The sequence below is a fragment of the Quercus suber genome, unplaced genomic scaffold (genome assembly GCF_002906115.3).
Source record: "Quercus suber isolate HL8 unplaced genomic scaffold, Cork oak 2.0 scaffold_67, whole genome shotgun sequence".
Classification (NCBI taxonomy): domain Eukaryota; kingdom Viridiplantae; phylum Streptophyta; class Magnoliopsida; order Fagales; family Fagaceae; genus Quercus; species Quercus suber.
The window spans coordinates 609689-625634 of NW_027069532.1; the positions used below are offsets into that span (position 1 = coordinate 609689).

The 15946-nt window shown below is 35.9% G+C and overlaps 1 protein-coding gene and 3 non-coding genes across 4 annotated transcripts; 1 reads left to right on the forward strand and 3 right to left on the reverse strand.

Moving 5' to 3' along the window:
* Positions 1-396: 396 nt before the first annotated feature.
* LOC111988015 (small nucleolar RNA snoR116) lies at positions 397-482 on the reverse strand. The gene has a single exon (XR_002880378.1). It is a non-coding gene; the product is annotated as a small nucleolar RNA snoR116 (small nucleolar RNA).
* Positions 483-7078: 6596 nt separating this feature from the next.
* On the reverse strand, positions 7079-7164 carry LOC111988008 (small nucleolar RNA snoR116). Its single transcript, XR_002880376.1, has one exon. It is a non-coding gene; the product is annotated as a small nucleolar RNA snoR116 (small nucleolar RNA).
* An 803-nt stretch (positions 7165-7967) lies between these two features.
* On the reverse strand, positions 7968-8049 carry TRNAS-GCU (transfer RNA serine (anticodon GCU)). The gene has a single exon. It is a non-coding gene; the product is annotated as a tRNA-Ser (tRNA).
* A 1818-nt stretch (positions 8050-9867) lies between these two features.
* LOC111987868 (uncharacterized) lies at positions 9868-10581 on the forward strand. The gene has a single exon (XM_024019614.2). The coding sequence runs from the start codon at positions 9868-9870 to the stop codon at positions 10579-10581; it is 714 nt and encodes a 237-aa protein (XP_023875382.2).
* The last annotated feature ends 5365 nt before the right edge of the window (positions 10582-15946 follow it).

Consider the following 15946-nt stretch of genomic DNA (forward strand, 5'->3'; position numbering starts at 1 on the left):
CTAATGACCAATACTCTGCTTCCAGTATCCAAATGGGCTTGGTTTCAATTTTATAATGGAATAGTCTTTCCTTAACTACAGATCATTCTTTTTTTATCAAATTTTATGTGCTGATTGTGTATTTACATTTTTTCAAAGAGAAGGCTATTGATCAATAAAAATACTTGGGACATGAGCATTCCTTTTCTTGTGAGTTGCGTTGAAAATTTGTTAAGTTTAGAGGCAGTGTAATCCACGCTTATTTCACTACCTGACCACTGTATTAGTCATTTCGTTTGTGCACTGGCACACTAGTGACCATAGGACCCTTTTGCCCGTGAGACTTGTGTGCGTTTTACTCTTTTTTTTTTTTTTTTTGNTAAAACACTATCCAAAGTAAATAGAGTTTAAGAAAAAGGGGTCAGAGAGTAATCATTTCTTATGACATCTACAAGCCTTAAAGCTTTCTTAGTTTGATGGTATTGACATCATCCTCACTGCCTCTACAACTTACCAATTGAGAATCAAAAAACCATAAACTAATAACAATAAGTCAATAGCAGAAATTCCATAGCAGATACTCAAACCATAACAAAATGGAATTAGGCACACCTACTACAGAAAAAAATAAATTATTTGCCAAGATATACCAACCTACACAAATGGGGTTATATCCATTACACTCATTTACCTAGCAATGCTCCAATAGTAGAAGGGATGAGACACTAGGAATTGAATAATAGAAGGTATAAGAATATATTAAGATATTACCATAAATTCATAGAACATGGTATATATAAAAACACAACAGACACAATAGCCTATTGTATTATATAAAACCATAGTCTATGTATTTATGGTAATATCCTAATATATTCTAACAAAATCAATCTATGTTTGTACCAATTCACTCCACCCTTTCCTATTGTTCTGGCAGTACAAATAGAAGAAAGCCAGTTGCTTGAAGTACCCTCTGTTAGGCCGTTGTGGTACAGGGCACACAATTACAACTGAAGTAGAAATGAAAAAAAAAAAAAAAAAAAGTAATGAACACCAAAATTTTACGTTGAAAACTCCCAAACAAATTAGGAGAAAAACCGTGGGCAAATTGTAGAAGGATTTCACTATTGCAAAAGGATTACAACAATTTCTCTCTAAAAAAGAAGAGCACAATTGACAATACCCTCCTTATAATAGGAGAAAATACACTCTCTCTAATAAAAGGTAAGACAATATTTAGGAGAAACCTCACTTTTTTTTCTCTCTAAAGACTCTCTCTCTTTTTCACCATCAATAGGATTTTACCTTCAAAAATTGGGATCAATTTTATGAAGACAAAAGACATGTATATATAGAGGAGAGAGGCGGTGGAAAATGGAAGTGAGACAATGTGAATACAAGCTGTTTTTACAGCTTGTTTTACAATACAAATTCTCCATCATCTTTGACTATTCAAAGACTTAATATAGAAGCAAAATTGCTTCTTATCTTTTTTGGTCAACAAAAGTGGCTTTACCGCCACATATCTCCCACTTAAAGTCACTTTTGTAATCCTTTTATCCTTTCTAGACTTGCCATCTTCATGCTGCTTACATTTCTGCTAGGCCAATAGATGATCGACACCAAGTAAATTTGTCATTGTTGATTGGCTTTGTTAACATATCAGCTAGGTTGTCTTTAGTATGGATTTTATGTATATCCACACTTCCTTCTTCCACTTTCTCACGAACAAAGTGATACTGAACTCGTATGTGCTTTGTCTTCGACTAAAATGCTGGATTCTTTGCCAGATGCAAAGCGTTCTGACTATCACAAAATAGAGCAATTTTCTCTTGTTTGTGTCCAAGCTCCTCCAGTAACATTTGCAACCATATTGCCTCTTTGCTAGCTTGTGTAGCTGCAACATATTCTGCCTCCGTTGTAGAAGTAGCCATGATAGACTGCAATTTTGAAACCCAGCTTACAACTCCTCTAGCAAGAGTAAACACATAACCTGAGGTGGACTTGCTCTTATCAAGATCACCTGCATAATCTGAATCAACATAGCCTCTGACAGTAAAGTCTGATCCTCCATAACATAATGCAACATTTGAGGTACCCTTGACATATCTTAGGATCCTCTTTACAACACTCCAATGCTCTTTACCAGGATTCGCCATGTATCGACTAACCACTCCCACTGCTTGTGCAATGTCTGGTCTTGTGCAAACCATAGCAAACATTAAGCTACCCCTGCTGATGCGTACGGTACTCGAGACATTTCCATCCTCTCTGCTTTGTTGCTAGGACTCATACTTAAGGATAACTTGAAATTAATAGAAAGAGGGGTAGAAATTGGCTTACAATCTTGCATGTTGAAGCGCCGCAAGATTTTCTTCAAATAATTTTTCTAAGAAAGCCATATCTTCCTATTATCTCTGTTTCGGTATATTTGCATCCCTAGAATCTTGTTTGCCAGTCCCAAGTCCTTCATTTCAAACTCCTAGCCAATTGTGCCTTTAAGTCTGTAATACAATCTTTGTTGGGGCCTACTACCAACATGTCGTCAACATACAACAACAGAATAATGAAATTACCATCAATCTCTTGTAGTAAACACAAGGATCTGAACTATGTCTATTGTATCCAAGGCTCATGATGAAGGAATCAAATCTCTTATACCAACATCTCGGCGCTTGTTTGAGACCATATAGAGATTTGTTCAACCTACAAACCAAGTTCTCTTTTCCTTTTTCTTCAAAACCTTCTGGTTGGAGCATGTAAATCTCTTCTTCAAGTTCTCCATGAAGAAATGCAGTTTTCACATCCAACTGCTCTAAGTACAAGTCAAATGTAGCACAAATCGCCAGGACTACTTGAACCGTTGTGAGTCGAACAACAGGAGAGAATATTTCGTTGAAATCTATACCTTCTTTCTAAGCGAAACCTTTCACCACCAATCTAGCACGATACCGCTCCACTTGGTCATTGCCATCTCGTTTGATCTTGTAAACCCATTTATTCCTAATGGCCTTCCTTCCTTGTGGTAGTGGAACAAGATCCCATGTCTTGTTTTTATGGAGAGCTTCAATTTCTTCTTGCATTACTGCCATCCACAGAGAAGCTTCTTGGCTTTTTGTAGCCTCATGGAAAGTTGACAGCTCTCCATCCTCTGTTAGTAGACAGTATGCGACATTTCCCTCCATGATGTACTCTGAGTGCCAAGCTGGTTCTCTTCTCTCCCGAGTTGACCGTCAAACTTGTGGAGTTGAAAACTCAGCTTGCTCTTGTTCTTCGTGCTCTGGTGCTGCTTCAGAAGAATTTGGAACTTCTTGTTCTTGTCTTTCTTCAACTTGAATTGTAGTAGTCTCTGGTTTCTCTTTTGAAGTGTTATCATTTTCTTTCCCATGTACCTTATCTTCTGTAAATATCACATCTCTGCTGATAATCACCTTGCGGGCAGTGGGATCCCACAGGCGATACCCCTTAACTCCATCAGCATACCGTAAGAAAATGCATTTTCTGGATTTTGGATCCAGCTTTGATGTTTCTTGTGCGTTGTGCATAACGTAAATAGGACTTCCGAATGTATGTAAGTGAGAATAATCAGCTGGCTTACCAGTCCACATCTCCATCGGCATTTTCAGATCAATTGCGATTGATGGTGACCGATTGATCACATAACAGGCGGTCTTGACTACTTCTGCCCAAAATGAGTTGGCCATCCCCGCAGTTCTCAACATCGCTCTTGTCTGTTCTAACAAGGTTCTGCTCATCCGCTCTGCTACTCCATTTTGTTGTGGAGTGTACGCCACCCTGAGTTGCCTTTGATACCTTTTTGTTGACAGAAGTTATCAAATTCATTACTGGTATATTCTCCTCCATTATCTGTCCTCAAACACTTGATCTTCTTTTCAGATTCAAGTTCAACCTGCGCTTTGAATATTTTGAAAACTGGAAATACGTCCGCCTTATTTTTTATTGGATACACCCAACATCTCCTGGAGTAATCGTCAATAAAAGACACAAAGTATTTTGCTCCTCCTAGGGACAAAACTGGTGCTTGCCAAACATCAGAATGGATTAATTTTAAGATAGCTTTGCTTCTAGCATTAGAACTGTTGAACTTTAATCTGTGCTGCTTACTAATAACACAATGCTCACAAAAGGGTAATGATACCTTTTTGAGCCCTAGAAGAAGCTTTTGTTCAGTAATAATCTTCAAACCTCGTTCCGACATGTGGCCAAGCTTACGATGCCACATCATTGTTAATTCTTCTCCTTCTTGTTGTGTTTCTCCTTTAAGCATGTACAAATTTGCCGCTATCTTTTCCGCTTACATCATTACAAGCGCGCCTTTAACTATTTTCATGATCCCATCTTGAATATGGGTTTTACACCCACTATTATCTAATTGTCCTATAGATAATAGATTTTTCTTTAGGCCCTTCACATGTCGTACCTCCTGAATGATGCGAACTGTACCATCAAACATCTTCAATTTGATGGTACCAATACCAGCAATCTCCAAGGCATGATCGTCTCCCATGAACACAGATCCTCCTGAGATGGGTTCATATTGATGGAACCATCCTCTCCGAGGAGTCATATGCCATGTTGCTCCTGAGTCCATAAGCCAGACATCAGCGAATCTTCTTCTACCTTCAGTAGCGGTTGTTGCCTCACTATATAAAATTTCACCATCATCTGAGGTGCTTGCTACACAACCCTGAGCTGATGACTCAGGACCTTTTCCTTTGGCTTCTTCTTTCTTCTTAAGATAACCCACAGGTCCCAGGATCGAAACCTAGCTCTGAATATGTGGTGGTAAAGCCACTTTTGTTGACCAAAAAAGATAAGAAGCAATTTTGCTTCTATATTAAGTCTTTGAATAGTCAAAGATGGTGAAGAATTTGTGTTGTAAAACAAGCTGTAAAAACAACTTGTATTCACATTGTCTCACCGCCATTTTCCACCGCCTCTCTCCTCTATATATACATGTCTTTTTCTCCACCACACTTGACAATACTCCATCGGCTAGTGCTAGGTGCAAATTAGCAATAGCATTGCCATCCATCTCGTTCCACTTGCCGTCGTCAGTGATCTCGTCGGACCTTTCTCCAATTGCCGCCAAGCAATTATCTTTCCTTAAAACTGCTTTTATTCTCATTTTCCATAGTGAGAAATTATTCCCATTGAACTTCTCTATTTCGTACTTCGTTGCCATTATTGAAGATGCCTCTTTCCCACTAACTAGATCTGACTGTAGCACGAAAACCAGCTATGAACCTGGCTCTGATACCACTGTTAGGCCATTGTGGTACGGGGCACACAATTGCAACTGAAGTAGAAATGAGAAAAAAAAAATGAAAAGTAATGAATACCAAAATTTTATGTGGAAAACTCCCAAACAAATAAGGAGAAAAACCACGGGCAAATTGTAGAAGGATTTCACTATTGCAAAAGGATTATAACAATTTCTCTCTAAAAAAGGAGAGCACAATTGACAATACCCTCTCTTATAATAGGAGAAAATACACTCTCTCTAATAAAAGGAAACCTCACTTTTTTTCTCTCTAAATACTCTCTCTCTTTTTCACCATCAATAGGATTTTACCTTCAAAAATTGAGATCAATTTTATGAAGACAAAAGACATGTATATATAGACGAGAGATGCGGTGGAAAATGGCGGTGAGACAATGTGAATACAAGTTGTTTTTACAGCTTGTTTTACAACACAAATTCTCCACCATCTTTGACTATTCAAAGACTTAATATAGAAGAAAAATTGTTTATTATCTTTTTTGGTCAACAAAAGTGGCTTTACCGCCACACCCTCCACCCAGGGTGCACATATCCTGACTCTCACATGTATGTTTTAGGATCCAAATACCTTGAACCTAAAAGCATGTGAGAGGTGGGCACATGAGCACATGAGATAGGGTATCTAAGCACTAGAGATAGAGTAAAAAAAATGGTTAATTGCAATAGAATTGGTATAAAAATTTCAGACCCAGTCTCATTCCCTAATGGCTACATTAATCAAAATTAATGTCTAACCCAAAAGGGTATTTAACTGAGAATCTTATTCTTACATATAGGAGCATCTGACAAAGCATAAACCATATGAACATTAGAGACTCCAATTTATTGCCTTTTTGAGTTTTGAAGGGGTGTGTGAGATTCTATAATGATGTAATGAAAGTAAAAAAAAAATGCGAGAATAAAGACTAAAGCAACATGAAGCAATAATGGGAATCCTAGGATAAATAACAAAAAATGGAAGTAATAGACTAAAAAGGTAAACCGGATTTGAAATTGAACAATGAATTGCAGAAGCATCAAATAAAATGAAGCACACAACATAACATAAAAGAGAGAGAGAGAGAGAAAGATCTAACCTTTGATTTGATCTTGTTTTTAATGTCATCAATGCTATATAAGCTCAACAGCTTAGATAACAAATGATGCAGAATGACAAGACAATGGAACACTATCATGGAGATTTGAATGAGACTCTTAATTTCTCAACCTTTTCAACACATTTTACTGAAACAAGGCCAATAGATTTGTAGGAATTCATACAGACACTGAAACAATTCCAGCTTAAAGCCAATAGGCTATAAATATGAGTACATGGAGACAATTCAAAGAGCTCAAGCTTATGTAAACACAAACTCTATCGTCCAACCACTAATTCCAATCATTTCATTTACAAGTAAGCAGACGATTCAGAGAATGCATTCATGTGACATTGTGTCCAAAAATGTGAATAGAACTAGTTGATCATGTAATAAAAAAAACTATACCAAGTAATTTGTCAACACCCACCACCAATTTGTGTAAAATCTACTTTCTTTTGAAGTAATCATCAAGGAGAAAATCTCTTATGCATGGCAAGTTAATCAACCACCACAGCACTGCTATTAAATAATTTTTTTTTCTCTCACATTAGTAATATAAATGATCAAACCAACGTTCAATACAGGACACTTCAGATGCATCAAGGAAAAAGTCTTAGTAAACATGTCATAACACATGCAGTCTAAGAATAGCACAAGGAAGAAATCAAATGCAAAACATAAAACACTACTCAAAGTAAATAGAGTTTAAGAAAAAGGGATCGGAGAGTAATCATTTCTTATGACATCTACAAGCCTTAAAGCTTTCATAGTTTGATGGTATTGACATCATCCTCACTGCCTCTACAACTTACCAATTGAGAATAAAAAAACCATAAACTAATAGCAATAAGTCAATAGCAGAAATTCCATAGCAGATACTCAAACCATAACAAAATGGAATTAGGCACACCTACTACAGAAAAAAATAAATTATTTGCCAAGATATACCAACCTACACAAATGGGGTTATATCCATTTCACTCATTTATCTAACAATGCTCCAATAGTAGAAGGGATGAGACACTAGGAATTGAATAATAGAAGGTATAAGAATATATTAAGATATTACCATAAATTTGTAGAACATGGTATATATAAAAACACAACAGACACGATAGCCCATATGAACATTAGAGACTCCAATTTATTGCCTTTTTGAGTTTTGAAGGGGTGTGTGAGATTCTATAATGATGTAATGAAAGTAAAAAAAAATGCGAGAATAAAGACTAAAGCAACATGAAGCAATAATGGGAATCCTAGGATAAATAACGAAAAATGGAAGTAATAGACTAAAAAGGTAAACAGGATTTGAAATTGAACAATGAATTGCAGAAGCATCAAATAAAATGAAGCACACAACGTAACATAACAGAGAGAGAGAGAGAGAGAAAGATCTAACCTTTGATTGAAGTCAGCTGAAACTTGATTAAAGGTTTTAACTTTGATTATAAGATATGATGATAGAGAGAGAAGTGTGAAGAAGGAAGATGATAGAGAGAAATAGGAGCCCAAAAAAGTGAAAGGCTACGAGTAATAAGAGAGAGAGAGTGCCCCCTTTTGGTATTGGGAATGAGAAGAAGGTGAAGATAAAAAAGAAAGAAAAACGTCGCCTGAGAGATTCGAACTCTCGCGGGGAAACCCCATGTACTTAGCAGGCACACGCCTTAACCACTCGGCCAAAGCGACGCTTCTTGTTATCTCAATTTCGTCTATTTGTATCTATACATCACACAACCTTAAAATAATTATAGTTTCCTATAAAATTTTCATAACAAATTATAAGTGGTTAATTATTATCCGTTCAAATTTGAACTTACCACTGAAATTACTTTTTTTCCCTAACAATAACAACCTGCCACTTAAGATTTTTGTGAACCTAAGGATATGTTTGGTAACTGTTTTTTCCCCCTATTTTCTGTTTCCAAAAACAATTTTCTATTTTTGAAACTAAAAAACTTGTTTGGCAACTTAAGATGGACAAAAAACAAAAATTGTTCTCAAAACTCAGTTTGTGAAGGAAACTGAAAACATGCAAAAGGCTGTTTTCAATTTCTAATTTCCAAAAGTCAATGAAAACACGCATTTAATTTAATGAATCTGTTTCATTTAATGAGTTAGTATTAGAGTTCAAATCCTAGTAACAACATATTTTAACATATTTTAGTATTTTCTTTTTTTTTTTTTCAAAAAACTATCTTTTTAATTTCAACTAACCAAACATGTTTTTGATTTCAAAAATATAAGAAAATTGTTTTTTCATTATATTCTCAAAAACAAGTTTTTGAAAATAGAAAATAAAAACTGTTACCAAACATAACCTAACATTTCTCTTAAATAATGCAAGAAAAGGGAAAATTTTGCTAAATAGCATCTAACCAAAGTCCAAAGTTGTTTAGATATGTAGCATCTTTTTGGGACTCAAATTTATCAAACTCGAGTTTGAAGGAAAATTTGAGTTTTAAGCATTATATTTGATCAAATTTATAATAATGCTTGGAACTTGAGTTTAGTAAACTTGAGTTTCACTTAGTGCTAGTTTGGCTGGCACGTTTCTGAATCACATTTGACGTTTGTGTTTTTTCAGCATTTTTTTTTCACGCGTTTCCAGCTAAATTTTACTATGGCAGCACTGTAGCAGCTACTGTTCATTGAACAATAGTCGCAATAGTTGACTTTTCAGCACAAATTTTACTGTTCATGGATCCACAAATTTTACTTTTCAACAACTTTTTCATTAAAAATGAGTCACACGATACTATTTACATATTTAAAAATTATTTGCAACAGTATTTTTCAATTTTTAGTTTTCAGCTGTATCCAAACAGACCCCTAAAATCCAAATTTGACCAACTCAAGTTTCAATATATAACAAAATAACTTTGGCGGTGCTTTTTTCCTAAATTATTCATAAAATTATGCTAAAATGCCCAAGAAAACGACAGTCAGGTCAACAGTGAAAATGAATAGCATTAAGCTAAGCATTCCTATTCCTAGCATATGGTATTATTTTAGATTTAAAGAATGAGACCCTCCACCAGTCCACAATTCCCTCTCCCTGCCCTACTCCACCCCACCAGTTACGATACAGCTGACCGACCTACCATAGATGCATTGAAACTTCCTATCTATCTCTCCTTTCTTTATGGAAAATGGGACCCACTTCCCCTATCAAAAATAAACCCACCAAACAAAACAAATACAAAACATATTACAGAACAGAACAGAAAGTGTATCTTTCTCTCCTCCAATTTCCCAATTTCCAATTTCTAATCCATCCCAGCCCCACACCCACCGTCACCGTCACTCTCACCACACAAATGTAGTACTAAAACTGAAAAATACTCCTTACTATTGTTAATTTACTTTATGACAAAAATTAGGTAGAAAATAGTAGAGAGAAACAGAGAGAATATCCTCTCTTCTCCTGAGTCGTGAGGTAGAGGCCAGCACCAGCACCTAGCACCTAGCAGCATGAACAGCACCAGATGCGCCACCGACACCCGAATGGCTGCTGGGCTTCCTGAGACCGAAGAAGAAGAAGAAGAGATGCAAAGGCAAACATACACATACTGGTGCCATGAATGTGACATGAGCGTTAATTTGATCTCTCTTTCGCTTTCCCGTTCCCAATGTCCTCACTGCAACAGTAGCGATTTCCTCGAGCTCATGGACTCCACCATAACTACAACAACTACCCAACAACAACAACAAGACTCCTACTTTCTTGACAACCCCACCCTCCTCCACCGCCTCTTCCTCCTCCACCACAACGAAGAAGACGACATCAACAACAACCACTTTGACTCCTCTTCTCTCTCCACCATCACCATCTCCTCATCCATGCTGGACTCGGACCCAGTCCTTCTCTGTGCCATTTGCAAGGACGACCTTCTCCTCCACTCCCAAGCCAAGCAGCTCCCTTGCTCTCATCTCTACCATTCTCAATGCATTCTCCCCTGGCTATCTTCCCACAACTCCTGCCCTCTCTGCCGCTTCCAACTCCCCACTACCGCCACCGCCACCGCCGCCACCGGGACACTCTCATTTCATGATTTCCTCGACGATGAGCTGGAGCAGGAACAGGATTGGCTTGGCTTTACCAACACTCTCAGGCACATTGCCCGCAGACAAACCATGATTGCTGCTGCTGCTGCTTCTGGAGATCAACATTTGGGCCTTAACGACAATGACCACAATGCTCATATCATTCTACCTTAATTTCCTGGTGGGTCTTTTTATTTTTCAATTTTCCAATTTCGTTCTTTGATTTTCTCTACCAAAGTTCACGTCTTTGTTATTTTTGAACAATTTTTTGTATGTGGGAATTACAGGCCTTTGCTTTTTGTTCATGATAAAAGTAAAACACTTTCATTAGATCAGCTGCATAACTCAAAGCCACGCATATAGCTTTACCTCTATCCATGCTATTCTAGTATTTAATTCCTCTTCTTCCTCCACGTGTGTTTTCTGTCTTTTGAATAGCAGGAAAGGTTCACTCTGAAAAGGCAAATTAATATAAACAACTTTACTTGGGTGTTAAGTATTAACAAAGATATTTTCATGCCTTCTAAAAGACCATAGCTTGTTGTTTCACACAATTCTGCTGCTGACACTAGATAAAGAAACCAGCTTTAAAATAATGATTATGTAAATGAATTGGAAATATGGACTTACTAACTATACTCCTACTAGTATAAAGTCAATATAGCTTTAAAAGTGTGAAGAATTATTTGTTAGGCATTTTCAAGGTTTCTAAGTTGACTATCTATTTTCAAGTAATAGAATCAATACTTGTTTTATCCCAATGGTTAGGGCTTCCAGTAACTATACTTTGTCTTGAATTAAGCTCATAGGTGATCAATTTTTTTTTTAATTACTCATAGTTGTGCAATTTGTTGAATCTATTACCAAGCAACCCAACCTTTAATTTAATTCTTATTTTCTAGTTATATGACTAGAGTTCTTGAAGCTGTGAGAGAAATTTGTGTTTTTTGTTCAAATTGGTTGTCTGATGGGTTATGCTTCATGTGCAGCATCTGATGTTTGGTAGTTTATTGGCCAATATATAACAATTGTTTAGTATGCTTTGAAGTAATGGAAGTAGTGATACCTAAATCTTTCAGGTTTGATTATATTTTTTTGTCAACTCACAGAGTTTTATGGTTCCAATTAGGTAAATAATATTTCTACACTTTTAGAAAGATAAATTTATGGTTACCTATGGTTTTCCTGTTCCTTAATGATAAAGTTTCTGTAGATGTTTCCACTAATGCTCTCAAATATTGGATCTAAAAGCATGTGTTTATGCTGCCTTATTTCTGTCTGATGAAAAATAAGTCTGAACACTAATGGAGCTAATAAAAAAGTACGATTGGTATGTGTAGTGCAGCAGCAGTTGAATTATAATAATGGTCATGTCTGTGCACTGTAATCCTTTTTTATTCTAATTCCCTCTGAAATTATTTTGGACTTCAACACAGCATCTTCAAATTAAATCAGTAAGTTAAATTGAATTGAAGAATGCTATATAACTGCAAGTTTAAGTGAAATAATATTTTTGACAGAAATTCCAAATATCTTTGATTTGTGGGTTGAGGTCATTAATGCTTGGACCATGATTTTGATTATTACACTGGTTTAGTGGATATAATCTCTCAGATGTTCTTTTAAGCAATTACACTGACCCTCTCCCTTGGGCTTGGGGTACATTTGTTCAGCAATATTGAAATGAAAACTTGTGTACAAATTTTAATTTTTTTTACGACTCATAGTTGAGCAATTCATTCTGATGATATTTGATTGCCACTCCTTATGCTGCTGCTACTTTCTCCAGCTCCCCTTAAAGAACAGCTTTGAACTTTCTTCCTTCTCTTTGCTATATAAATACTTTGGTACTGAGAATATAAAATAGGAAAGGTCCTAAATGTATTGGAAGATATAATGGTTGAAGAGGAGCGGTTGGGGGTTTGTGGGAGATTGCAAATAAACGTGAAGAGATGAGGTAACGGAAAGAAACCCACCAAAAAAAGGGGTAATGGTAGTAGTAGTAATTGTTGCAGCAGTAGTAATGAGTGTGGCTGTTCTGTAGCACTTAAAATAGAAGACTTTTCCACCAGCACATCTGCCGTACAGTTTTGTATTTCATCAAACAGCTGTGGGAGGCCCTATATGCCCTTCTTGTACTTTGGATTCAACTTCACTATTCTTTCTGGTTTATATTTTTTTACTTTATTGATGATTTCTCAACCACTTCATTTGATCATCAACAACCATCTATATTGTAGCTCAAGAGCTTTCATTAGTCTAATTGGTCCAGAGTTCCAGTTTGAAGTTTTCCTCCAACTTAAATCAGGATAGTACATTTCTATAAAACTCATATCAAATGTGTGCTCGCACAAAATTAAACTTGAAGTTACTTCAAGCCAGACAAATGAAGACATTATTCTTCTCTGAATTTTTCAAATGTGAAAATGAATTTTTTTTTTTTCCCCATTTATTTCATTAGTCCTTTCTTGTTTAAATGCAATAGGTAACTCTGGTGTCTCTAAGTATTCACCTAAAAATCTGTGACAAGGCAAGAGATGTATCTGAGAGAGATGGGAGACAGGCTTTATACATATTAAGTAGGCTGTGTTTGGGATCAAGTTGTTGCTATATATCTAGTTCTGGCATTTTTATGGCTTAATTCAGTAATTATGTTGGAATTTCATAAGTCTGGATGTATTTTCAGTATGCTCGTTAGTTTGTATTTGCTAATTGACACATGGAGTTTTTTGATTTATAATATCTCTACTACTCTGTTTGATAATCAACATCACTTTATCTCAGCTCATGCTGAGATTAGTTTGATTGGTCAGAGCAACCTGAAATGCTTTATCACCAGTTTGAAGATTGCCACCAATTCGGTGTTATGTCAGGATAGTACATTTTTATAAAATATAGACCTATTTTAGTTATTTGCTTTCCTGTATCAACTTTAAGTTAAATTCTATGCAAACAAATCAAGAAATCATCATGTGTGTGTATGCGTTTCTATGTTGCAAAGTAAATATAATTTGTATCATCTGTCACCCACTGCCTTTCTTCTTTACCTGCATTGGATAAACCCCAGTGGCCAGGGAATATCTTCCCAAAAACTGTGACAAGACACGAGTTGTATCTGAGAGAGATGGGAGATGTAGAGATCAGAATTACTCATATAATGTACATAGTCTTGGTTGATTTCTACATCTTGCTGCATTTCAACTGACTTCTATCTCACTTTGATGTCCTTATTGCAGGTAATGTATATAATTTGTTATTAGGAGAATCTGAATTCAGTCATTGAAGAGCGTCTGATGAAGTGTAAATCTGCAACGGATAATTGTACTTTTTTTCCTGTTCCATTTTTGCTAGGTATAGTGCACCACCCAATAAGATGATAACCTGGTTTTATGTGTGACTATTGTGCAATACCTCTCTCTCTCTCTCTCTCTCTCTCTCTCCGAATTGAATATTATGTAATCCAAACTCTCCTTCAATTTCAATAAAATAGAAGGTGAAGTTGCTATTTTAGTGTACCAGTAAAGCTTTGATCTGAGTGTTTATTTATGATTTCACTTTGCAAAACTATTTTAATGCCACCCATCGAACTTTCCTTTTACTTTAGTACACCCTCTAGAATTGCTTTTGCAACCGCATCATTGCCTTCTTTATTGTACAATAATAGAGCTTGGCTTACAGATTTTATAGTAAGTTCTGCTGTGTTTGGATTGTAACTCTCAACATGTTTATATGAAGTCCATGTGATTTTGTCATCCACTCAGCTGATTGATTAACGTCAGACAAACCCCAACCATTTAGGTAGGATCTGTCATGGGTGTCATCCAACTACACAAGGAAGAGTTGCATGTGAAGAGGTGTATAAAATTTTATAACATTTTCTTCTACTCAATTCTCTCACACATCAATGAGCTATAGCTTAACTAATACTTCATAGTTCCTACACACGGAAGAGTTGCATGTGAAGGGACGTATGGTATAGAGTTTTATACATTTTCTTCTTCACAATTATTTCACAGTGCTAATGAGCTATAGATTAATTGGCAATTCCTTATTCTCCCATAATAATCAGATGAAGGGTGAAGTGATGTGTTCAAGACTCACTAGGTGCAGGTATTCATATCAATTTTTTAAAAATAAATAAATAAAATCTCTCACAGCATTTGTCATTGCAAACCATGCAAGAGGATTATGCACGTGAGTTTTGATTTGTCCAAGAATTAGGCAAGTAGTATAACTCCAATCATATTGACTTGGAATTTCTTTGTGAAAGAGTAAGAGATTTCTTTGGAAATGAGCAATTTCATTTCAGTTAAAAAACTCAACCCAAATAGAATTGAATTCTATTAAGATAAGCAATTTCGTATCTTATTGAACAAAAACTCCTTAGGTATTGTTCAAAAAAAAAAATCCTTAGGTACCTTTTTTATTTTTTTTAAATCAACTCTTTAGGTACTTTTTTTTGCGAAAACTCTTTAGGTAGTTGATCTTAGAAATAAAATTCCTGTAATACTTATCAAGGAGAAAAAGTGTAGCTAAGGGAAAAAGAAATGTGAGGTGGCGCCACGTAAATATGATAGCAATCGTATGCGACTCTTGTTGTCCAAGTTCATGGTCAGCATGGCTGTGGTCCTAGTCACTTTCACGTCTCTTTGCTTTACTCTAAAATCTAAATCCAATAATGCAATGTGAATCATGTGATGTTTTAAGGTTGGTTGTATATGCTTTTAATAATTTAGAACAGACTTTTTTTTGCGAAAACTCTTTAGGTAGTTGATCTTAGAAATAAAATTCCTGTAATACTTATCAAGGAGAAAAAGTGTAGCTAAGGGAAAAAGAAATGTGAGGTGGCGCCACGTAAATATGATAGCAATCGTATGCGACTCTTGTTGTCCAAGTTCATGGTCAGCATGGCTGTGGTCCTAGTCACTTTCACGTCTCTTTGCTTTACTCTAAAATCTAAATCCAATAATGCAATGTGAATCATGTGATGTTTTAAGGTTGGTTGTATATGCTTTTAATAATTTAGAACAGAAAAGGGATTTGGCTACCTTATTGTGTGGTTAACAGTGACTATTAGAAACGTGAAGCATAACCATCTGCAACTGCAATAATTGATGCCAATGCCACCCTACCATACAAATTTCACAAAAGATAAGGCAAACATAAATTGAACAGCAGTACACACACAGACACCTACGGTCTGTGATCAAATGGTCTCATTTCATTTGATGACTTACGCGCACTCTTTGCAAAGCTTATTGGATAAACAGATAACACGCGGTATCTAGAATATGGTTATCATGCACATGAAGGTGGTTATACTTTTAAAGCCCCTCTTGAATGAGTGAATGTCAAAATTGACCAATTCCCACCTTCAAGCTTTATCCTCTTCAAGTTCAGAAGCTTCTTCGTACGTGAGTGTCACGTTTGCAATTACGCTTGAAATGGAATCGGTGCACTATAATCGGTTAATTAAATTATTAGACATTTTGCTTTCTAACACCTAATAACCACGTGTTATGAATTGGCTTGGTTTACA